Raw genomic sequence first — 27991 nt, 5'->3', positions numbered from 1 at the left:
TACTCAAACTTTTTAACATATCTAGATTCCTATCTCACTATTTATGAAACAGATCAATTTTATTACTTATAGGATCACTGTATGTTTGTTTGGCAACACTATATGTACTTGTTGTATGTTTCTTATGATGTGTCCCAAATAATTCGTTTTCTTTTCTTTTCAATAATTCATCATAAATATCAACATGTTGATCACTATTTAACGAATCATTAATTAAATCTATACCAGAATATTGATCATTTGATGAAAGATATTTTGGAACATCTGTAGTATTAGTAGTCCTATTAATATTTTCAGTAATATTCCAATCAATATTATAAGTAACAATATCTCTATCACCATGTAAAACTCTATCTTGAATAGATGTAATAAAAGGTCGTTCTAGCATAATATTATCCACAATATCAGATTGTGTATTTGTAATGTTTCGACGTAGATTTTCATATGCATCGTATTGATTAGTATGTAACATGTTAGATATAAAATCCTTCTTTAATTCATTCCATTCCTCATCTGTAAGTACATTGGTGGGTATATGGTAATGTGTATATAGTATATCACTAGGTATATCCCTAGTATCCTCTATATGATACATATGTGTATCATCATATGTTTTTTTGCTGCTAGGTTTTAGTATGATTTCGATCAAAGTTTTATATTTAGGTGATTTATATGGATATATATCATTGATACCCACTTCTTCATACTCACTTTCTGACGAAGTTAGGTCAGAAGAAGATATATCACGAATATAATCGTCCGTTTCTTCTCCTTCCACGTATATGTACGTTTTGCCTTTATATCTACCATATGGTATATACCTATTAGAAGATGTTTTATCAGGTATGCCATAATCGTTTTGGGGTATATCAATAACACGTAACAAATCCACAGGAGAAGATTTGGGTTTTTTCTACATAAAATAAATATATATATAAATATATAAGTATATATATAGGTAATTTTTTTTTTGTTTTTTTATTTAATTTTTTTTTTCATAAAATTTTGTTCATATATTTTTTTTTTTTTATAAATTTTATATATATTTTTTATTTAAAAAAATTTATATTTTTATTTTTAAATTTGTGAAATTTTTTTTTCTCTTTTTTTTTTATTTATACAAATTTGTTTCTGTATTTCTTTTTTATTTTTATTTTTAATTTTGTGAAATTTTTTTTTCTCTCTTTTTTTTTTTTTATTTTTACAAATTTGTTTCTGTATTTCTTTTTCCTTTTTATTTTTAATTTTGTGAAATTTTTTTTTTTTTTTTTTTTTTTTTTATTTTTACAAATTTGTTTCTTTATTTCTTTTTCCTTTTTATTTTTAATTTTGTGAAATTTTTTTTGCTCTCTTTTTTTTTTTTATTTTTACAAATTTGTTTCTGTATTACTTTTTTCTTTTTTTTTTTTTAATCTTTTTCAACAAATTTCTTTCTTACTATTATATTTCAATATAAATACATATATTAAATATATTTATAACATATCCACATATATATACCCCCACATACATACACATATATATCCCTTACCTTCAACCATAAATATGCTATCGCCACAAACGCAAAACCTATAGACCATGGAATGGTCGTAGATAACACACTTGTTGTGATTATGTTGGGGGTTACGGGTTCTCCACTTTTTGGGTTTGATGATGCTGGTCCTGCTCCAGGTCCCCGTGGTGCCACCGCGCTATTCTGTGAATGTGACGTTGATCCAGATCTTGGTGAACCAGGATTTTGATTCCCAGTAGAACCAGTGCCAGAACTACCACTATTAATACTACCACTATTAATACTACCACTATTAATACTACCAATAGAGTTAGGATCAAGACTATTTGTACTAGCAGCAGGAGGGGGACTAATTACCTCCATTATTTTTTCTTTGAAAATTGGTGCAGCTTCTTTTGCAATTGGTATTACAGCATTTGCAACTTTTATTCCACTTTCTGCAGCTTTTTCTGCAATTGGTATTCCCCAATTTGCAGTAGCATCAATAGCTTTTTTTGTTCCAAGAGCTCCCGCTCCTGCCGCAAGAGTTGTAGTTGTTGTAACAGCATCTTTTATTATATCCCACCAATTACTAGAATTAGGAGCTGTAGCAGCAGGTTGACTAGCGGGAGCAGCAGCAGGATCAATGGGTTGACCATTATGCGAGGAGGTACTTGTTTGAGGCGTGTCAGGCTGAAATGAAACTGAAGTTGTAACTTTTGATCCATCGTCTGTAGTTTTAGTAGTAATGATTGTAACAGGAGTACCATGAGCTTTACCCCTTCCTTGTGACGTTGGTTGTGTAGTCTGATTCGGTTGTGATGGTGATGGTGTAGTCCCAGGTCCCGATCTCCCTGGTGACGAATTTGGTGATGCAGGTTGTTTCGACGGCGGACCTTGCGGTTGTACCGGTTGGTGTCCAGATCCACCATGTGCTGGTGTCTGTGATGAAGTTTTTTGTTCCTGATCTGCCTGTGGTCGCGGAACCTCCGGTTTAGTTGCCACAGGTTTTGTCGCTTCCGGAGGACGCATAGACGCAGGAGGTAGGGGTGCAGGTACGTATGTTCCACCAAGACAATTACATTTATCAAAATATTCATGTGCATATATTCCAAAAGGTTTATCTTTTGGTTTGTCTCCAATAACACCTCTTTCCATACATGAACATGTATCATTTCCACATTTATCATTCAAATAATCATTCCCTTGTTTGGATCCTTTTCCGTATTCATAACCATATCCACTGTATTCTTCATGTGCATCTGTCTCGCTTGCATTTTTAACAAATTTGTCAGTTTGTCCCTTAAATTCTTTTTTTTTTTTATCAGCATAATTTTTATATTTTTCACATGCAAGATTGCAAGTATGTTTCGGATTATTACAAACATTTCCTCCCTTACATTCCTTTCCTACCTGATTTTCTAATTTTTGTCGTTCGGCGCAAAAATCTTCCCCCCACTCGACCATCCAGCGCAAAAATTGTGGCCGTGCCACAAAGTGGTGTAACGACGTGCCGCCAGTGGGACCAAAAGTCACGGTACTATAGGAGTAGGCACTTTTTAGTGTTTTTTGTAACGTTTTGGGGTCTATACCACTTATATTGTGTGTCAGACTACAGACCATCGCGTCCCAAACATCTTTGGCGACATCATTCCACCAGGATTCACGCTCTGTGGTTGCAGGGGGTGATGATCCACTTGGATTTTTTAAAATTTGTTTTACTTTTGTCTCTATATCGCTATTACCTGTATGAATACCTAAATCATTTCCTGTTATCAAATCTTTGAAATCCCCATATGTATAGAACATAGTTCGTAAAAAATCAGCAGGAATTTTTCCACCTTTTAATTCATTCTCTGGTTTGAGGGTTAGATTTTGTTTATCTTTATCTTTTTTGTATTTTTCCCATAACAAATGTGTCTCAAGTGATACAGATTTTAACAATGCTTCTTTCAACTCTTCTTTTCCCTTATTTCCGTTAATATCATTTTGTAAATAATGTATACATAACGATTGACGTCTAGGAGACATACATTCACCATTTCCTGACACTACACTGTAAGTTGTTCCACCGCAATCCCAAGGTTTCGAGTCAAAATTTTTTTCATTGCAACCACCACCGCTCTTTTGTCTTTTTGTCTCATCATTTTGTTTTATATATGTTTCTATTTCACACTTGGCCTGTGTCTTACCACTATCTGGATTCTGGTTTGGCATAGGATTCGGTGGTTCACCACTATTTTGGTGGGTAGTACCACCAGCAGGATTATTGTTATTATTATTAAGACTACGACCAGGTCCACCATCAGGACCAGCAGCTCCATCTTTACCAGCAGGGGAAGTACTACTAGATGCCTGTTTATCTTCCTGGCACGTACATTTCTTGTCGTAATCCCCTGGGGGGTATGTATCTAACGATTGTGGCATATCATTACCCTGTTGTGTCTTCGATATTTCTTTCATACAGTTACCATGTAGATCAAAAAGTTCCAGTTGTTGATCTATATATTGATATGCAGGGGTGTTCGTTTCGACAAAAGGAGCATACTTATATGGCTCTTTGTCTTTTTCTTTATCAAATTTTTCTTTTTGTGTAGTATAATTATTTTTCCACTGTTCAATAAATTCTGTATATATTCCACATTGTTGTTTGCACTCTTTACATTCAGTCTCATTGTCACATGTTTTACTACCACCCTTGACATTACATTTCTGACATTTATTATACAACTGCACGAACTGTTTCGATTGTTCCAGACAAAATTGGTCAGCCCATTCAGTAAACCATCTTAAAAACTGAGGAGTCGTATGAGTATAAAGGATATACTTTGCTATTCCTGAAGTTAAATTGTTAGGATCGTATTTGTATTCTTCTTTTGTGGTAAGTGTGTTCTGCACGTCGATTTGCTTGCCTTTGTTATTGATAGCATGTGATAGACCGCATAACATTCCTTTCCAAATATCTAGACCGTTTGTTTCCCACCAAGATTCACGTTGTTCTGTGCCAGATTGGCCATTTTTTTCCAAAACTGCAGTTATTTTATCTGTTGCACCTTTCACATCACTATTTTTATCATTTCCTAAGCACAAATCCCTATAATCTCCATATGTAAAGAACATGGAGCGTAATAAGTCGGGAGGGATATTTCCTTTTTTTAAATGCTCATCGAAATTTGTACCTCCATTTTTACTTTTATAATGATGCCATGAGAAAAATGTTTCTATTGCAGAACATTCGATGAGTGCTTTTCTTAAATCTTCTTTTGTATGTTTTGTAGGATCAAGTTGTGTTAAATTATGTATGCATAACGATTGTCTCCTAGGGGGCATACATGCTCCATTACGATATTGTGAATCAATCTTATCAGTACAATTCCATGTGTTCGTTGAATTTTTTTTTCCACACTGAGCTATTCTATCGTTCTCAGTCTTATTCTCAAGTAGTGGTTTAACTATTTCGCACGGATCCGGTCCCCTTGGTGTATTATCTGGTGCCTTTGGTGGTGTCGTCTTATCGTGTTTACATTCATCTATATAGTTCTTCGGATGTTCCTTAAATACATATTGGTCCTGACTACCACTTTTCTCTTCAAATTTAATCTGTGTCGTATCATTACAATAAGTTCCTCCTCCCATGGACGACACATAGGTGGCCAGGTTATTATAATCGTTTGGATCCTTAGTGGCGCAATGGGCATTACTATTTGGATCCTTTACTTTTTGTAGAAAATCTTCATGTTCTTTTTTAATTGGGTCACTACCACTATTTGTTTGTTTGTATAATTCTTGGTATTTTTTTTCTTGATCGTTCCATTGACCTTTCCATCCTGTAGCATGATCTTTATATACTCCGCACATACCTGAACACATTTTACATGCTGCGTTCTTTGCTTCACTGTTTTCTTGTTTTTTTGAGTTTTTAAGACTTCTGCACACACTACATGAAAATGTTAGTGGCCAATAGTTTTTTTCCAACTGTTTGCAGTAACTTTCGGACCATTCGGTCATCCATCGTAACCGTTGTGGGATATAATCGTCTGGAGGAACATACGACTCGCGCCCACATTTATATCGTTCCCACTTTTTTTCATTACCACTAGGTGTAGGAATAAACAGATTGGCTGTTTCTGGTGCCGAGCACGTCATGGCGCGCCATATCTCTTTTCTGTTTGCTTCCCACCAGTGTTCTCTAAGTTTGGTATATGGGGGTTGCGTTTGGTCTTCACCAGGATATTTATTGTTTCCATTTTGTTCATGAATCTTTTTAAATATCTGTGTTAAGTATGTTTGTAAATCTGTGTTACCCTGTTCTCGACTCCATAGATCCCTACCCCTAATTATATCTCCAAGGTCCGCAAAACTGTACTTCATAGCATTACATATACCTGACTTATCACCTTTACTTAGATATTTTTCTACTATATCGTCTCCTTCATATTTTGCGGCCAACAACACGTCACCAAGAAACGAGTCATTAACACTAGCACCACTTGTCGTACGTATAAAATCAGGTTCACCACTTTTTGCGCCCAAATTCTCTAAATTTGATGTGCACATATGTTTACGTCGTGGGGGTAACAATACATCAGTGTGACCTTTACGCATATCCGTGCCACCAGGTTGCCATTTATCTCCAATAATAAACCTTTGGTCTGTTTGGCTTGTTCCTTTTCCTGTACAGGGGCCACCTTTACGTAACTTTTCTTCTCGAACATCATTGGTATATTCCTTGGTTATACTACAAATTTCTCCATTCAGTTCACTTCCGGTCTTACCTGTTCTAAATTTTGCTTTTTTTATATCCCCTACCAAATCACTATTAATACGCAATTGTTTTTTCGCCTCATACTGTTTCATGTTTGCCTCATAGAGAATTTTATTATTCGTGCATTTTGGGGATACATGTTTTGGTGGGCCAGTGCACACACACTCATCTTTAAATTTATCAGGAGTTTCATCCAAGGATGCAGGTATATCCGTACTCGTCGTAGATGTATCTTCCATACAACTATTATATTTACCAAGGGTGTCCAATGCGTTATTTAAATTTTCGTGAGCACTTTTTTTCTTATCTACAAAAGAAACATCATCATATTTGTCCTTTTTATCGTTATTGAATTTTTCCTTTTGTTTATTATAATCCTTCTTCCACTCATTAATAAATTTTGTGTATTCTGGACAATGTTCTTTGCAATCCTTACAATCACCCTTTGTATCACATGTTGCTGTTGTACCACTACTAGTAACCTCACATTTCACACACGCTTTATACAATTCTCCATACTTTTTAGATTGTTCTATGCAAAAGTCTTCACTCCATTCTGTGAACCAGCGTAAAAATTGAGGAGTTGAATCAGCATAGAGGACATAATTATCTATTTTAGAATTTAATTTATTAGATTCATATTTGTAGTTATCTGTAAGTTTGTTCTGCACGTCGATTTGTGTTCTCTTTTCCTTGATAGCATATGATAACCCACATAACATTCCTTTCCAAATATGTGGACCGTTTTGTTTCCACCAATTTTTACGTACGTCGTCACTTTTAAGAATATTTTTTATATTATCTATTGCTATACCGACATCGTTCACAATCCCTTTAGTAGTTTTATTACCTATATCTTTATCTAAACATAAATCTTTGAAATCTCCAAAGGTGTAGATCATTTGACGTTTAAAAACAAAAGGAATAGTTCCATCTTTCAAGTGTTTTTCGAGCAAGAGACGACTGTTTTTTCCCCCACCGTGATTTATAAAATAGTGCCATAAAAAAAGCGTTTCCTTTGCAGCACATTTGATAAAAGCTTCTCTCAATTCTTCTTCATTTGAAGTTGTCGATAATTCTTTTAAATTATGTATGCATAGGGTTTGTCTTCTTGGGGGCATACATGCTCCATCATGATTTTTTATATCAACGCTTTTATCGGTGCAATCCCATTTCTTATCTTTATTTTTTGGATTACAATTATCTATTGTACTCGTTCCATCATTATTTCCTATCATTGTTTTAACTATATCGCACGGTTGTTTTGGTAATGAAGGTGTTGGGGGTGGCGTTGTGATAACTCTCGGTTTCCATTCGCATTCCCCTTTATAATCTTTTGGTTTATCTTTAAGTACATGAGCATCGTCACTTTCCTCACTGTCCTTAAATTTAGTCTGTGACGTATCTTTGCAATATTTATATCCTCCCATCAAATCTATAAAATCTTCAGGCTTTTCACAATTGCTATTATTGCTACTGGGGCAACTATTTGGTTTTTGTAATTTTTCTAAAAATTCTTCATGTTTTTTCTCAATTTCGTCACTACTACTTCTACTACCATTTGCCTTTTTGTATAATTTGTTGTACTGTTCTTTTTGTGTATCCCAAAACGTTTTCCAATCATTAACGTGTCCAGTATATATTCCGCACAGTCCTGCACACCATTTACACGCTGTGTTTTCTGCTTCACTGTCAGTTTGTTGTTTTTTTTCTCTATATATTTTGCATAACTTACAAAAGCCCTTCATCGGTCTATAATCAGCCGTGAGCTGTCTACAATAGTTTTCGCTCCATTCCGTCATCCATCGTAATTTTTGAGGGATATAATCATCTACAGGTACAAAATCTTGGTCATCATGTCCGCATTTAGGACCTTGCCATTTACGTATACTAGGATCCGTTGTAGGAATGGATAAATCAGCATCTGATGGAGCACTACAGGTCATAGCTTTCCAGATTTCTTTTCTGTTCGCTTCCCACCAATCGTTACGTAAATTTTTATATGGGGGAATGCTTTGGTCATCCTTATCATATATGCCCTTGATACCATCAATTTCTTTGATTTTTTTAAATATTTCTTTCAAATTAGTTTCTAGCTTTTCCATGTCAGAGTTCTTACTCCATATATCTCTTCCTCGTATTATATCTCCCAAATCTGCAAAACTAGATTTCATAGCATTACATATACGGGAGGTATCATTATAAAGTTTATATGATATGAACTCTCCTTCGTATTTTGCTGCTAACAAAACATCAGCAAGAAAAGAATCATTAACACTAGCACCTGATCGATTTATAAAATCAGGAGTACTATCTTTTCTAGATAAATTTTCTAAGTTTGAAGTGCACATATCTAGTCTTCTTGGAGGAAATAGAACATCATTGTGTTTATCATTAGCATCTTTATTCGTTTTCCATTCCTTTCCTATAACGAACCTGTCTTGATTATTTCCTGTTCCTTTTCCTTCACATGGACCATCAGTTCTCTTTTCTTTTTCACGAACATCATTCGTATGTTCGGTTTTGTCAAGGCCACAAATATTATCTTTCAGATTTTGTACACTACTACCATCTTTAAATGTCGCGTTCTCTATATTTCCTTTCAATTTATTCTGAGTATCACGACTTTTTGAATCCTGGGATGCTGTTCTTTGTACCTCGTTTGCCGTATCAATTACTTTATTTCCTGTACATGTAGGTGTGGGTGCCGGAGGTTTTGGTGGTGCCGGCTGATCACTACAACCACACTCTGTAGCATAATCTTTTGGTGTCTGCTCAAAAGCATAATTGGTTTTAGTACTATCGCAGAATTCGTTTTGTTTCTCACAACCTGTATTTGGTAGTACTTGCTGCACATATCCTGCAGCACTTTCATAAGTGGTATTTGTCTTATTTTGTGTTTGTAATTGTTTTAAAAATTGGTATAGATATTTTTCATTTTCATCATTACTTTTATCATTTTGTGCTTTTGCGTATAAATCTTTGTATTTTTCTTCCATTTGTTTCCATTGAGTTTCCCAATAATTAACAAATGTTCGATATTTACTACATGCTGCTTTGCACGTTTGACAATCTTTACATGATCCACCACTACTAATACCACTACAACCTGTACATGCCTGTTTCAACTCCCCATATAATTGTGACTGTCTCTTGCAATACCACTCGACCCATTCGCTTAACCATCGTAATTTCTGAGGTATGTAGTCGTCATGTGGGGTGGTACCATCACATATATTGTTGCCGCCGCTTTTTGCACATTTCATGGCATCCCAGACTTTATCTCTATTTAATGCCCACCAATCGTTACGCATTTCTGTATATGGATCACCATCTTTATAAATACCTGTGATTTGACGATTTTGTTGAATTTTACTAAATACTTTTTTCAACTTATTTTCCAGCTCTTTCATTTCACGGTTTTCAGTCCATATATCTCTACCCCTTATAATGTCTCCTATATCAGCAAAACTATATTTCATTGCTCTACAAATACTTTGATTGTCTTTTTTATCTTTATACAGTTCTATTATTTTGGCACCTTCTTCTTTTGCTGCTAACATTACATCTCCTAATAATGAATGCTTCGCTTTATCACCTTTAAATCCATCATATTCCGTGTCCAAATTTTCTAAATTGGAAGTGCACATATCTAGTCTTCTAGGAGGAAATAATACTTTTTGGTGCTCATCTTTTACTTCATTGTTATTCCGTGGTTCCCATTGTTTTCCTATTTCAAATCTGTTTTGATTATTTCCTTTACCTGTACATGGACCGCTATGTTTATTATCATCACTACCATCAGCCTTAGAATCATATGTACGACTATCGTTGGTATGTTTTTCTTTATTAAGATTGCAAGCATCGTTACCCACATCATTTCCACTACCCTTTTTAAATTTTGCATCCTTTAATTGTGCTTTCAACTCCCCCTCATTAACATGACCAGCTTTACCCTGCTTAGTTGCTTCATTCTTTTCCTCCCATTGAAAAAAGGTCGCTATACTAGTCACGGACGTAGCATCACGTTTATTTCCTCCACACGCGGCACTAGCACTTTGTGAGGAAGTACTAAGTTGACGTGCTCCCACATGTGTTCCAGATATACTGACTGGATCCTGGATTTTTGAACAACTCTTATTTGTATCTTTCCATGAATCCTTTTTATATTCCCCATCGTCACATAAACATTTATATCTAATATTACTTTTATCTTCTTGAACATTAAATAATTCTTTGCTACTACAATGACCATGATCAGTACAACAATCTTTCATATAATCCATAGCAGCTTTAGAAAAACGTCTTTTTAGTTCATCCTCCTTTTCTCCGCCTCCAAATTTTTGATCAATACATGTAGAAACATATTTTGTAAAATAAGGCTCACTTTCTGTCATAAAGGTTTTATATATATTACATACATTTCTACAATTATTACTACTTTGTTTCGTTCTAGTGCTTTGTGTCTTACATTCTTTTATGATTAATTTCCCTAATTGTTTTTTTAATTCACAAAATTCTTCTGCCCATTCTTCAAAAAAACGTACACATTGGGTTTTATCTTCATGAGATATTTCACAAGGTTTTCCTGTTTTGGAGTCTTGGAAATTTTTTGTTTGCAAACCTTTTACAATAGTTTTAAAATGAGAACTCCATTCTGTTTGAAATTTGGCTTTTCCTCCCAACTTTGTTTCAATTTGTTTTATTACACATTGAATTCCTTTAGTTTCATTTTCTTCAACTATATCTATACCTTGTAATAATGTATGGTAATCTTCCATAGTACGTTCCCATTCTTTACAAAATGCAGTATGATCATTATTATGTTTTTTGTGTATAATCTCGCTTATCGTGTTACTTAAACCCTCAATCATATCTTTTGTCAGACCTACAGCTATATTTGTTTTTGTTTTAACGACATTGACATCCTTCAATGCTTGTTGTACATTTTTGTTCTTCGTAATTTCTGTGTTAATTTCATTAAGGTATTGATACATTCCTTCGAGTAATAGTGCTCTTCTACGTAGAGGAATATGTAAATTTGGTGCAGTATTTAAATTTTCACACTTACTACGTGAACTTATAGTTTGGCTACCATGATTATTATTGTTTAATTCCTGTATATTATCTTTAACCTTAACTGCTATTTTATCACATTTTTCTGAGATCAATACTGAGTTTTCTTTAATATTTATTAGTGGTAATGCATGATCTTCCCACTTATATTTCTTTTGATTTGAAGGTTTTATTTGTTCATCCAATTTATCAAATATTTTTTTTTGTATTTGTTTCCATCCACAAAATGATTCTTCATCTGTAAGAGTACTACCTCCTCCACTTTTAGTGACATAATCTTTATATATTTCCCATTTCCATGCTTCATGCTCGATTTCATATAGTAAAAAATTCAAATAATCAAAATACATTAATTTGGCTTGCTGGGGGGTTCCAAATACATTTTCTTCATCTATCATGTACGTAAAATTTTTTAGAAGGCTGCTTTTTGCATTCGATTCGGCATTTCCCATTTTGACTTAAACGATTTATGTGGTAATAGATATATACTAACATACGTTGTAACATTCATATATAGTGTCATTTGTTGAAAACATACATGTGATAATATACGTTTCTTTTTATCTACGACATTTGAAGTATATTCGATATTTGTGCTTTTTTGAGCATTTGCTATAATTATATTTTTCATTCGGTTTTTCCATTTTGAGATATTCACATATAGATATGTATGTATGTAATTGTATGAATATTTGTATTTATATTTATATTAAATATATATTTATATCTATATTATATAAATAATTAAATATATATATATATATATATATATATATATATATTCAAAAAAAAAAAAAAATACTTTTGATAAAAAAATACGTTTAATATAAAAATATATATGATATAAAAATATGCTATATATTAAAATACATTTGTTATTAAAATACACTTGATAGAAAAATATTTTTGTTATAAAGCTATTTATTTATATTTCAAAGATTACATGTTATATAACAATATGTATCATATAAGAAAAAAAATAAAAAAAAAGGAAAAAAAATACTACATATACATACAAATATATTTATTTAAAAATGTAGATATATATATATTTGTCACCTATCTATCCCAAAAAAAATAAAAATAATAAAATATTACATATACTATATGTAGTAGGTATTTTAATAACAAATAAAAAAAAAAAAGGTTATTATTATTATTAATTTTTTATTTTATGTTTCATTTTAGGTTATTATTTTTTTCTAATGAAATAACATTAAATAATTAACATATATATTCCATTATATATATTGAGATATATATATATAATATAACATGTTCTTATTAACGTGATATTAAATCATTTTGTGTTTGTGACATACAATATATTAATTATTATGTAATATATAAATTAATAGATAAATTAATATATGATGAAATATATGAAATAATATATTAGGTAATATATATATATATATATATATATATATAAACAATATCCAAAAAGGCATCTACAAAGGAAACAAATATATTATTGTTATATTAATAAAATTTCTTTTATTATTTTTCTTAAATATAATTATTATTTTATTATTTTTTTCGTTTGTATTCTTTTATGTATTTGTTCTGTTGTATTTTTGTTAGTTGTTTAAGTATTTTTGTACTTTTTATATTTTATCTACTTTTTTTATTTTGTGTATTCGTTGTATTCATGATATTTCTTATAATATATTAAGAAAATTACAAGAAATGAAATAAATGAATACATATATATATCATAAAATATTTAATATGATAGGGTTTGTATGGAATATTGTTGTGAATTAAAATAATATGTTTATATTAATTTTTTATTATATAAATATAAATATAACTGTTTTTATTTTGTAATTATATTTTTCTTATAATAATTATAATAATATAATACATTTTATATTTGTGTTATTATATATTAAGTTTTAGAACAACTCATATAAATAATTTAATAAATACACGTTACATTATATTCTTGAAAAATTACATATAATTATATATATATATATTACGGTATATATGTCTTTATTATTTTGAATTACTAAAATATTTTATATAATAATCAATCCTATGTATATATGTATATACGTTTTTCTTTACTATTCAAGAAGTAATAAGGAAAAAGAAATATAAAAAATAAAATAAAATAAAAAGTGTAAATAATAATATTTCATACTATATATAATATAATAATGTATCATATTACTACATATATACCACATATATATTATGAAAAGAATTATTAAATATTAAGGATGAATATCAATAATTATTGTATTTATTCATGTTAATTTATATTATATACATATAATTATCTTTTGAAACGTTTTGAATATAATATAAAAATAAATTATTTAAAATTACAGTATATTATATAAGAGTTTATTGGTAATTGTATAACATATGATTATATATATATATAATTATTATTACATTTATTATATATATAATGTCTTCATATTATATTATTACGTAATATATATATGTTCAAGTGTAATAATTGTTATAACTAGTATAAATAATAAAAAAAAAAAAAATTATACAACTCCAAAAAGACTATATATATTATATATATATTATTCTATAACTATAATAATACTAGACAGTATATATATGTGATACAATATAAATCTATATTTAATATTGTAACTTCTTAAATACACCTATATCTATATATATATTGCAATAATTATAATTTTTAAAATAGAAAAAACAAAAAGGACTAAAACGAATACAACATATATATATATATATATATATATATATATTGATATATAGTATTAATTTGTGCTAGACCAAGTCTTTCTATTACCTGAATGAATTTATCTTGTACTTTGGATGCAATATAATATATTCTTTTAAATTGTTATTTTAATTTTATATATAAAATAATAACTACACCCTTATATACATATTATATCGTGAAATATATTAATTTTATTATTATTATAAATATTTTTATTAGGCCAAAGTAATATATATATATATAATAAATAAACGGTATTATAACTATTATATTTTAAATTTGGACTTAATTAAAAATTATATTGTTATTTTATAAGTACTAATTAAATATATACAAAAAAAAAGAAAATATATATATATATAAAAATATATCAAATATAATTGAAGGTATTAAAATATTGATAAATGTAAAAAAATATTTAATTTTTAATAATATAAAGACTTAGTGTTACAAAAAAATAATATAAAATAAATAATAAAAAAAATGGTTGTCTTAAAATAATACGTGTATTTATAAACAAAAACATGAAACAATCATAGTAAAAAATAAAATATGAAATATTTTAATATATGAAAATACAAAAATAAAAAATATTATATATATATATGTGTATGTTTCTATATATATATAATCCATTTTAATTTCCTTTTAACTAAAAAAATTCATATTAGTAGTAATCATATCGTTAATGTTTTGCCATAAGGTTTCTCTTTTTTCTACTGCTCGAGTGAATAGTTTGGTTTTATTTTCATAAAATAGTGGAATTTCTAAAGCAGCCTAAAAAAAAGAATATATAAATAAATAAATATACATATGTATATAATAAATTTTTATACTATAATAGTATGTTACATTATTTTTATAGTGTAAAAACATAATTATAACTTTAGAATATGACTTCATATAAATATATGAAAACTTATAGTATAGGACATAATTATAAAATTTCCAAATGATATCTTATTATTACCTTTGCAAAATAAGGGTTACAAAAAACAACCAAATAATTATTTTCTTGCATGAATGATGGTATTTTCTCAACTTTTATAACAGGTCCTATCCATTGCATAAAATTTTTACATTCACTTATGGTAGTTTTTTGAGGGAAATTACAAACAACTATGGTTGAATCTTCATCAAAATCTTTCGGCTTTAAAAAAAAAAATAAATAAATAATAAATAGAAATATATATATATATATATATATATATATATATATATGTATATTTATTTATACATAATGTTATGAATATTATGTTATATTTCCCCACTAATATTTAAAATTTTTTATGAACATACCGCATAAATATTTCCTAATTTCCTTTCTATCGAATTTGGTGCATTTTTTGATTGAGTTACTTTTCTTTTCTGCAATTCAACAGTCCTTAATTTTCTATAAGACGAATCCATATTACAACAAAAAAAAAAAAAAAAAAAAATTAAGAAAATATATGCATATATATAGTTTTACAAATATTTTGTTTTTTAAACTGATATATTTAAAAAAAAAAAAAAAAAAAAAAAAAAAAAAACACTCATTTATAGTATATAAAAAATATATATATTCCTTTTACATAATTATATAATATGGAGTTTTTTTTTTTTTTTTTTATTCTTAAGATATATAAATTTATATATTTATTCACTTGAAAATATTATACACATATAAATATATATATATATATATATATATATATATATGTACTTGTGAAATGTTATAATTATGTACGTGTATATTTTTTATGAAAAATAAAAAATTGTCTTTAAATATACAAAGCTTTTCAATATATATATATATATAATATTGAAGAAAAAAAAAATAATATATAACCCTTTTTAACATATGAAAATTTTATGAGACTCTTTTAAAAAAAAAAATAAAATTAGTATATTAATAATTTTATTCCAGTTTAAATAAAGATGTGCACCAACATATATATATACATATATATATTATATATATAATATTTTTATTCATTAAAAAAAATAAATTTTTTTTTTATTATATTAAATTAAATAGACATGAAACAAAAAATATATGGTACTGTCCATAAAAATCAACATAAAAAAAAAATTACATATTATATATATTTATATAATATTATATATATATATATAATTTTAGTTGTATAAAAAAATTAGTTTCCTTAAAAATTAAAAAACTTTAAGTTATTAAATGGTACAAAACATTTTCTTTTAAAAATAAAATGTTTATTTTTTTTTATTTTTTTTTTGTAATATATTATATATATTTTTTTATAAAGTTACATTGTAATATTAATTTCCTTTTTTTTCTTTTTTTTTAATTATGAAAATATGAAAATATTTTTCTTTTATAATATATGAAATATATATATATTATATATATATAATATATTTTTACATGATATATATATATATATATATATATATACATTTGGTAAAAAAATATATCTTTTAAAATGAATGGGAAAAAAAATAAAAAAAAAAAAGGGAAAACATAATTATATATATATATATATATATAATAGATTACATGTAAAGAATAATTTATTAAAATTGAATATTTTCATATTAACATTTCATTTCATATAACACATAAAATTAAGGTATATAAGAAAATATTGTATTAAAATTATAAATACATACATTATGTAATATATATATATATTTATTTATTTATAATTTTCTTCTTTTTAATACTTCATAAAAATTATTATTTTATATACTTAATGAACAAAACATTTTTTTCAAAAAAAAAAAAAAAAAAATTTTCATATTAAAAAAACAAAAAAAATACATAAACATATATAATATATATATATATATAATTGTGTAACTATAAATTATTCCATATAATTATTTTATTTTATTATATATTTTTTTTTTTTTTTAAATTAAATTTAAGCCTTAACTTTATTTGCCTTGGTTCCTTTGTTTTGATGTTCCCCCCCTGATTTAAAAGCTGTCAATTTTTCATCGATTTCTAAAAGAGCAAAAATAATAAAAAATAAAATATTATTCATATAAGAAATGGGTTACATATAAACACAAATATAAATAAATAAATATATACACATATATATATATATATATATATATATATATATATATTATATTTTTACCTTTAATTTTTGTGGTTAAATCCTCTCGTCTGGTTTCTACATTTTTTACACTTTCATCCCTCTTTTGTTCATACATATCTTTTTTCTCAAGTAATTTTTGAACACATGAATCTATTTCATCAAAACTTACGGGTGGGTTAATACCAGCAGTTACGAAATAGCATAATATATTCATATCTAATTTGAATGTTTTTTGTTTATCTTTTTTACTTTTTGCTTTTTTATTATTATTTTCATTTTTTGTTTTGTTGTCATCTTTATTTTCATTATTTTCAACTTCTCCATTGATTTTTTTGGATGCATTTTGTTGTTTTTTGGATTCTTCTAATTTAAATTCTTCTTGTAATTTTTTTAAGTAAGCAAGCATATTTTCTATTAGTGCTAATTCTTCTCTATATGGTAAAACATCTATATCTTCTAATTTTTTTTCTAAAGACTGTTTTTCTAATTCTAGATTTTTTCTTTCTCTATCTTCTTTAATTTTTTGTTGTTTTGCTTGTAATTGATTTAATTTAAAACTTCTATATTGTTGTTTCTTTTCTTCCATCTCTACTGTTATACTTCTTCTTTCCATAAAATAATGGTTCATTTTTTTCGAATAGTTATCTCTCAAGTTGTTCAATTCGTTAAGTTTGTTATTTTTTTCTTGATAGCTATTTTGTAATTCTTTTAATCTGTTGCGTTCCATTTTTTTCTCATTTCTTAGTTTGCTTATTTTTTCTCTAATGGAGTCCATCTTGCTTTTCAAGGGCACTAAAAGGAAAAAAAAGAAATAATATGTTAATCACAAAATATAAGAATATGGAAATAAAAAAAAATTTAAACATATTGAGCGCACAAGGGGTACCCTATGTGTTTCCACAATAATATGGAGAAACAAATATATATATATATATATACATATTAATAATATATGCACGTATATAACATGCTTCATATTTTTTTTCAATTACCTATTGTTTCGTCGTCATATTTGCTAGCTTCATTTTCTATTTTGCTGTAAGATGACAATAATGGTTTATTTTTATTTAATGCTTGTATTTGGTTTATTAACAATTTTTCTTCCTTAATTGAAATAGTAGATGTCATTAATTTGTTTTCTATTTCTCTGATTTTTTTTTCGATATCTTCTTCATTTTCAAATCCAATTTGTTTCTTCATATTTTGTGCATTAACCTTTAGTTCCTTTTTATGCTTTTGTTTTTTTTCGATATCATCCAATATACTTCTTCTTTCATTTTCTAATTTGTCAATATCTGATTGGAAGGAGTCTATTTTTGTTACGATATCTTTTTTCTTTTTATTATATTCCTCCTTCCCCTTATTAGCTACTTTAATTTCTTTTTGTAAATTATCCTACAAAATAATGAAAGAAAAAATTTAAATATAGAAATAATAATATTATAAACAAGTGGGCATAGTTCATAGGTTTTATACTCTAATGTGGATATATAAATATGAACAAAAAAAAAATATATATATATTTATATTTATTTATTTATTTTTATTTTTTCTTACGATCTTCTTTTTTATTTCATCAATTGATTGAGATATATTTCCTAACTTTTCATTGTAAGCATCAAAATCTGGTTTTTCGATCTTTATATTTTCAGCTTCAGTCATTTTTTTTTCTTTTTTTTTTTTAAATATAAATATAATGGTGAATAGTCTTTATTTTAATAAAATTTAATAAGGTTCTTTTTTTTTCTTTTTTTTTTTTTATTTCGCTATATTGTCTTTCTTACAACTGTAAAATGTCCTATTTAGAACAATTTATTTAAATATATAGACAAATGTGAGAATTTTTTTTTTTTTTCTTTTTTATTTTGTGGGGGGTGGAGCTAAACGGTCTTCTACATATATATATATATATATATATATATATATAATAATAATATATTATTCAAAAAAAAAAAAAAAAATTCATCTACAAAAAAAATAACAAAATTAAAAACATATTTAATCCATAATATATAATATATATATATATATATAATAAAGTACACTTGTATTATTTTTCTTTTTTTACATATGTACTTCACACTTTTTCAAATATTAAAAAAAAAAAAAAAAAAAGTACAATTTTTATGTACGTAGTTTTATATTAAACAAAAAATTATGTACACAATGCTACATATATATATATATATATATATATATATATATATATATATATATAACGACATATTATATATTCTTTTTTTTATTATTATTTATATTTTTACCAAATTGTGGACGCTTTTTTATTATTCTTATTCTATATTTCTACATTTACAAAGGAAACCACACAATAAATATTTAACTAATCATCAAAATGGGTGGGAAATAAAAAAGAAAAAAAAAAAAAAAAGAAAACTCCTCAATATATATAATATATATATAATATATATATTTCGTATTTCCTTTCTTTTTTACCTATATAAATTAAGATTATAATATAAACATAAAAAAAAAAAAAACAGTGTTTCTAAATATTTCACAATGTATCCATAGAAAAAAAGAAAAAACTGTACGCAATTTTGTTTTTATACTTTTTTAAAGAAAAGCAATTAAGTTATTATATTACATATATTATAAATACGTATAATATATATTATATATATATGATATGTATATTTTTTAATAATTTTATTTTAAATTAATTTTTTTTCTATTTTGATATATTTATAAAAAAAAAAAAAAAAAAAAAAATTGGTAAATAATTATATATATATATTCTTCATAATATTATTTTTAATAATATTTTTTATAATATATTATAATATGTATACAAAAAAAATTTTGTGCGAGAAATATGATATAATAAAACTTTTTATAATATATATATAATAAATATTATATTATTAAAGAAAATAAAAATTATTAAATTATTATAATAATAATATATATATATATATTATAATATATAATCATATATACTAAATTAAATATGTATTACTATTTTGAATATAAGTAAAAGAAGAGTATGGATTAGATATCATATTAAAGAGGAAAAAAAAAAAAATTGAATATATTTAGTATATATTATACACTTATTATATATATGATATATATATATATATTATATTATATAATAATATTATATTAAAAAAGAAATGGGGGTTAAGATTTTTCAAAGCATATAATAATAATATATTACATATATATAATATTATAATATATATATATATATATATATATATATATATATATATAAGCAAAATATTTAACATTTATAATTATTAAAAACGTGCATAAGTTAAAAAAGTATATTTACATATTATTTCAAATATGATTATAATAAATAAAACAATATAATAATAACAAAGCATATTAGTAATATATATTTGTATACATATATATAAATATATTTATATAATTTTTTTTTTTTTTTTTTAATAGTAAATTCCATTTCAACCTCTGTATGCTCTACTTTTTCAATACACTTTAAATATTTTAAACCTTGAGAAAAAAGAAAAATATATATAATATTACTGTATATATGGTATTATTTTATATAGATCATATAATATATACTTCCCTTTTTTAATTATTTTTTTTTTTTGTAATAAAACTTACATTATTTTATATAATAATATTAGGTGAAAATACTAATATAAGCAATTTTATTGAATAATGTAAAAAAAAATATATAATATATAATTATATATACGTCGATTACGATTTTTGTTTTTTTTTAAATATATTAAATATGGTAAAATAAATTATATATATATTATATATATATATATATTTTTTAGAAGAATGTGTTACATAACATTTAAAAGTTTTTATTAAAAAAATAGGTTTAAAAAAACAAAAGTAAATGACAAAAAAAAAAAAAAAAAAAAAAAAAAAAAATATTAATATATTAATATATTAAAATATTAAAATATATGAAGAAATAAAAATATTATATATAAATATATATATATATATATATTATAAGTGTGAAATACAAATTCTAATTTTATATCCAATTTTAATTTTAAAAAAAAAGAAAACGTATAAAGCTTAAATATTTTAAATTCTTAAAATTTTAAAATATTACAATAATAAAAAGAGTACAGATGTTATAAATTGATATTTTTTATTTTTAATTATTCTTTATAAGATATATTTCGAATATTTTGTTCAAATAATTATTCAAATGTTTTATGCTCGAAACGACGGATATCTGGCACCTAAAAATAAAATATCATATATATATATATAATACATATGTGTGTTGACTATATTATCATTTTTTATGAATATTTATGAATATAAGCAGTAAATAAATAATATATATATATTACCCTTTTACTTCATGCCGGATTTTGACTAATATTAAAATTTTATTTTCCATATTCAAATCCTACAAAAAAAAAAAAATAAATAAATATATATATATATATATATATATAATATTTATATACAAAGGAATATATTAATAAATAAATAATATATATAATATATAAACTTTTTAAACATGTACATATATTTTTTTTTTTTTTTTAATTACTGGAAAATGTATATATCCTGATGCGCATATGAGCATTCCAATCTACCAAAAAAAAGTACATAAAATAAAATAAAATAATATATTACATATATGTATATATATATATATATATATATATATATATATATATATTTTTACTTATTAAACATATATACACTTGCTGTATCTCTTTCAACCCTACCTTTAAAATATAAAAATTAAAAGCATTAATTAAATAATTCAAAAAATATTTTTTAGAAAATTTAGGTACTCCCATTATTACATCTTCATTATGAACTTGTGTGAGTGCCTTCCAATAATTTTTGAAGGTCGTTTCGTTCATTTTATTTTCTTTAATAAATCTGGTCAGGAGGATGGGAAGTTTGGAGGAAAAGCTAGCATTCTACGAAAAAAAAAAAAAAAAAAAAAAAAAAAAATATATATATAAACATCAATATATATATATATATATATATATATATAATATATATAATATATATATTTTTGTGCTTGCTTATGTTTTCTATTTATTCTCTTCTTACCGCTGCATTTGGTGTCATTATGTTAAAGTAAATATTAGGGATATTGTAAAAGATGTCTGATACAGTTAGAATTATTTTGTGAACATACATTCCATCACTGTCGATTTTTTCATTGTTAACAATTTTTTGTTCTTTTATGTTTATTTGTTCACACTCTTCAATATTAATGCTAAAAGGGGAAAAACATAAAACAAAAAAAATATAATATAAATATAAATATATATATATATATATATATATATATATATATATATATATACATATTGATATATTTTTATTTATTTATTTTACGTACCTGCTAAGGTTAAGAACTGCCTTGGATATATTTTTTATATAAAAAATTAGAATACCTTTATTGTCCTGATATTTTTGCTTCATTAATATAGACACCATATTATTTTTAAAAAAAAGACATTTATCTAATAAGCACGCGTTAAACCATAAATCATTTATATTATTAGCTTTTTGTAAACAAAGTATTTTAAATAATTTTTCATTATCATCTGAGTTATCACTAGAATTTTTCGATTTACGACTTGATACACTTGATGAGGATTTTTTTGAATTATGAGAAGAATCGGATAAGTTCCGTCCTCTCTTTTTATTATACTTTTCTTCATTTTCTTCCTCTTCCTCATCTTCATCTTCAGATGATGAGGAATTACAAGAGGAATGAGATGACATTTTATTATGTGAATAATCGCTATTGGTGTCATTGTACTCTTCATCCTTATTCCTATTATGCTTTCCTGATTTTTTGTTATCATGATTTTTGTCGAATTTGAGAGAATTATCTTTTTCATTAAAATCAATAACGGCATGTCTAAAAAATAAAAATATAAACATATAAATTATATATATATATATATATATATATATATATATACATATTGTTGAAAGATAAATATGCAATTTGTTAGGTGAATAACATATACACCACATGCATCATATATATATTTTTTTTTTTATTTATTTGTTCACATATTTGTGTTTCTTTTTTTTACTTGTTTGTCTCCAGCAATCTCTTTATAAGAAAATTTTCGTGCACCTTCTTCATATTGTAGAGAGGCATATTTTTCAAAAGATAATTTAACATACTCATATTATTCATATTACACAAATTAAGAAATTCACATGCACGTGTTTGTAATTCCAAATCTGAATGATTAATACAAGTGTTCAGAATTTTTTTCACATTGTTCATAAGTTTATTATCATAAAAAACCATTTTCATAATAGCCATTAAAATAACACATTTAGTATTAGATGATGCAAAGGCAAAATATTTTTCAAGAATTTTTAATTGATCTTTCATAGGTACTTTATCTTTTATTAAATATCCAAATGAACCTATAATATATGTACATAAATCTACTAATAATTCAATCTTTGTAAAATTATCTGATAAATATCTATAACATTTCATAGCAGCATATGTTTGTACTTTCTGATCATCTTTATTTTTATTATTATTATTATTACTATTATGATTGTTATTATTATTATTATTACTATTATGATTGTTATTATTATTGTTATTATTATTATTATTATTATTGTTGCTATTATTATTTTCATTATTATTATTTATATTATTTAATGTATTATTTTCTCCTTTTGATAATTTAGAAGAATTTTTACCATCGCCTTCAACAAATCCAGTTATTATTTGAACTAATCTAAACCATACTTCTTGAAATATAGACTTGTGAGTTATTTCAATCATTTTAAATATAACATCAATATACCATGATAAGTCTGGAGAGAAATTTTCAGCTAGAATAGATATTTTTATTATAACTTCATTTTGTATATATGGATCAATAAATGGTAAATGATGTAAAAATACATTAATAAGTAATTTCCAATTATTATGATTACACATATTAAATAGAATATTAAATGTTTGTAATTTGATTGTAATATCATCACTATTTAATAAATTTATTAAATGCATAATATGTGTTTCTAACATATTATAAATTTTTAAATTCATTTTTAATTTAGATAAACTATTTAAAATAACATAATTAATATTTGATTTTTTTGTATCAAATGAAGTTATTAAACATATTATTATATCTCTATTTCTATCTTCTATTTTATCATCTAAAAAATTATATAAATTAGAACATTCATAAATAATACCATATTCAATGTATATAGCACTTTTTTCATTTCTTAAAATATCTTTATTTTTTTTATTATTTAAATAAATACTATTTTTTGAAAAACTCTTTTTAAATATATTACTATTACTTTTATTATTATTATTATTGTTCTTGTAATTATTATAACTATTATAATCATTATTATTAATATTACTATTATTATTATTATTATTATTATTATTATAATTTGTAGTAGTAAAATTATTAGGAACACTATTCCTATTATTATTTGGAGTATTTTTATTCAATGGATTGTTTTCATTTCCTAATCTCCCTTGTAATTTTCTATATGGCTTTGATATAATTTTATACATGATATCATTTATATTATTTATAGTTGTTTGAGACAAATTATGAACATCATATAATTGTATCATTTGTAAACATTTTATTAATAAAAATGGATAACGGACATGTGAATAATAAAAACCTTCGTCAATTTTTAAATTTTCATCTAATATTAAATATAATACATTTAATATAAAATGTATATATTTATTTATATACTTTTTTATTTCATAAAAATCAATTTCTTCAATATTAAATGTACACTCAGATTCGATTTCTAATATTTTATCTACTTTCTTTAAATCATTATATAGAAAATTTTGTTCATTTAAATATATATTTGATTTACTTCTTTTTTTTTTTAATTCATTTTTTATATGTAATGATATACGTCGACTGTGATTACTACTACCGCTACTATTTGAACTATTATCAAATTGTAATTCTTCTCTTTTTAATATATCATCATTTTTTTCATCTAATGAATTTTTTTTCTTTTCTTCCTTTTTTATATAATAATACATTGACTCATATTTTTGAAATATTAATATGATCACATATAATAAATTTAGATATGCAAATATATTAAACATGTTTATTTCATTCAGATTCTGATCTAGAAATTTAAAAATCTCGAAATCATTTTTACCTCTTAATAATAAATCATGTCTTTTTTTATATATATTTGCTAAACATAAAAAAGCTTTTTTTCTTATATTTGGTTTATATATATAATTTGAAGTAACAATATGTAATATATCTTCATATAAATTCTCTATTAATAATCCATTTATTTTATGACTAGCAAAATGAAAAGCTAAGAAATTTATTTTCTCATCATTATTTTTTATATCTGCCTTTATGGTACTTACCATAATATTTAACATTTCATTATTTTCATCAACTAATAAAGATAAAGCTGTATATCCACAATATTTATCACTAAAATTATTACTACTTATTAATTTTATTATATCTAAATATGATAAAGATATACCATATCCTAATATATGACAATAAATTAATTTCCATATATACTTCTTTCTTTTATAATTTGTTATATTTTTCTCATTAAACTTTTTCTTTATCTTTATTATTTCTTGTAATACTTTCTTTTCTTCATCTTCTTTACATTTACAATTTCGAACCTCATCAATAAAACAATATAATCCCTTTATGCTATGTTTAATCATTTTTTTGTTAGATCTTTTATTTATTATATTATTTTGTGGTTAATCGTTCGCCCTTATTCTATATATAATATTATTTTTTAATGATATTATTTAATATTATTCTAATTATTTTGATTTTAAATTAATTTAAATTGATTTAAACTGATTTAAATTGATTTATTATTTTATAGTACTTTTAATATTAATTTATTTTTATTTTATTTTTATTTATTTTTTCGTTCGTTGTCCTTTTTATGGTACATTCTTGATTCCTATCATATGATTTTAAATGGTCATAATGATATAAATAATATACACATAAAAAGGGAAAAAATAAATAAAAAAAAAAATATATATATATAACTAAATAATTAATACTGTAATATATATGTATATATTTATTTATCACTTTAAAATATAATAACAACAAATATATTATATATACATATATTTGTGTAACTCTTTTTTTTCTGTGCTCTTTTTTATCAAATTTGGTAGGACCTATATATTATTTTTTGGTATTCTATTTTTGAATAGCATCAATGCAACAAAAAAAAAAAAAAAAAAAAAAAAATACACATGACAAATATGTAATATTTATAAAATATAATCATATTTTTATTTATTATATTATTTTGATTATTTATAAAATATTATTCCTTCTATATAATAATATTACTTTTATATATACAATCAACAAAAGTATTTATTATAATATATATATATATATATATATATATATATATGTCTTTATCTCTTTCCCTTCGATGTGTCCTATTTATTTTATATATATACCATAATGTTATACTTTATATTATTATATGTTATGAAAGCAATATTTATTATTTATAAATTATTTACTTTGTATTTTTTTTTTTTTTTTTTTTTTCTCTTTTCTATAATTTAATAAAAAGTAGTACGTATCAAACACCTTGAAAATATTTAAGCAGATCATCAAAATACAAAAAATGAAGAGAGAAAAAAAAAAAAAAAAAAAAAAAAATCAATATATAAATGAATGATTAAATATATATATAATAAATGAATAAAAACATATATTCATACATATATGATGTTATGTATTCAAATATATGTATAACATATCATAAATATATACAGCGGACTAATAATAAAAATATATATATATATATATTAATAAACAAAAAAGAAGGAATACATTTTCAAATAAATTTTAAAATGTTCAAAAAAATATGTATATATATAAATATATGTATATATGTATGTATGTATGTATAAAAAAAAAATTCAAAAAAAATTATAAAATTGGGTATATTTTGATATCTCTATATGAAAAATAAATAGCGTTAAGTTAATAAAATAATATTAAGAAATAAAACAAATATAAAATATAAAATATAAAAATATAAAAATATAAAAATATTATATATAATAGAAATAGAAAAGTTATAGAAAATTTTTCTTATAATTTTGGATGCAAAAAAATAAAATATATATATAATAATATATTATATATATATATATTTGTTTAATGGTATATTTTTCCAAAATATATTATTATATAAATATATGTAAGGTTATTCAAAAAGAAATAAAAATTAAAATAAAAAAAAAAAAAAAAAAGTTTTTCTATATATATTTATTAAAATAAAATATATATGAAAAATTACATAATTTTTTCTACAAGTTTTAATAAGATGATATAAAAATATAAAATATTGTTTTTTTATATAATAAAAAAATTATTATAAGAAAAATTAATATATTATATAATATTTTTGTACATATATATAATAATTATATATATATATGTATTTATATATTTTATATATATTTTTTTATTTTTTTTATATATATAAATATTATTATATATATATATATATTTTTATCTATATATTATTGTTATATATATATAATATTTATGTTATTACTATTTTTTTTCTTATTATCTTTAAAATGAATAAATATTTATATTATATTAATACATATATATATAATTATATTATATATATATATATTATATGTATATATAATTTATGGGATGCTCAAATAATAATTTCGCACCAACATAATTTTCATTTTTCTTTGGAAAGGAAAAAAAAAAAAAAAAAAAAAAAAATTGAATTAAACGAAAAAATAAGAAAATAAATATAAATTTTAAATAATATATATTTATTAAATACAAAAAAAAAGAAGAAAATCAAGTTTTAAAACACAATCA

At 23.7% G+C, this 27991-nt stretch overlaps 4 protein-coding genes across 4 annotated transcripts; all 4 read right to left on the bottom strand.

Annotated features, from left to right (window-relative positions):
* Positions 1-37: 37 nt before the first annotated feature.
* On the bottom strand, positions 38-11785 carry PADL01_0615700 (erythrocyte membrane protein 1, PfEMP1, putative; the record flags this gene model as incomplete). The annotated part of the gene is made up of 2 exons (XM_028680889.1): positions 38-913; positions 1532-11785. The coding sequence occupies 2 exons, from the start codon at positions 11783-11785 to the stop codon at positions 38-40; spliced, it is 11130 nt and encodes a 3709-aa protein (XP_028537322.1).
* A 2915-nt stretch (positions 11786-14700) lies between these two features.
* PADL01_0615600 (conserved Plasmodium protein, unknown function) lies at positions 14701-15462 on the bottom strand (the record flags this gene model as incomplete). The annotated part of the gene is made up of 3 exons (XM_028680888.1): positions 14701-14829; positions 15023-15202; positions 15352-15462. The coding sequence occupies 3 exons, from the start codon at positions 15460-15462 to the stop codon at positions 14701-14703; spliced, it is 420 nt and encodes a 139-aa protein (XP_028537321.1).
* A 1472-nt stretch (positions 15463-16934) lies between these two features.
* Positions 16935-18779, bottom strand: PADL01_0615500 (conserved Plasmodium protein, unknown function; the record flags this gene model as incomplete). The annotated part of the gene is made up of 4 exons (XM_028680887.1): positions 16935-17017; positions 17157-17909; positions 18110-18512; positions 18675-18779. 4 exons carry the CDS (start codon positions 18777-18779, stop codon positions 16935-16937), a joined length of 1344 nt encoding a protein of 447 aa, XP_028537320.1.
* Positions 18780-21231: 2452 nt separating this feature from the next.
* On the bottom strand, positions 21232-25812 carry PADL01_0615400 (AP-2 complex subunit alpha, putative; the record flags this gene model as incomplete). Its single annotated transcript, XM_028680886.1, has 7 exons — positions 21232-21319; positions 21434-21492; positions 21640-21681; positions 21821-22021; positions 22161-22329; positions 22456-22983; positions 23165-25812. 7 exons carry the CDS (start codon positions 25810-25812, stop codon positions 21232-21234), a joined length of 3735 nt encoding a protein of 1244 aa, XP_028537319.1.
* Between the last annotated feature and the right edge of the window lie 2179 nt (positions 25813-27991).

This window comes from Plasmodium sp. gorilla clade G2, assembly GCF_900097015.1.
Source record: "Plasmodium sp. gorilla clade G2 genome assembly, chromosome: 6".
Lineage (NCBI taxonomy): Eukaryota > Apicomplexa > Aconoidasida > Haemosporida > Plasmodiidae > Plasmodium > Plasmodium adleri (nom. inval.).
The sequence above is the reverse complement of the archived record's forward strand: the minus strand, read 5'-3'. Positions and strand labels throughout refer to the sequence as shown.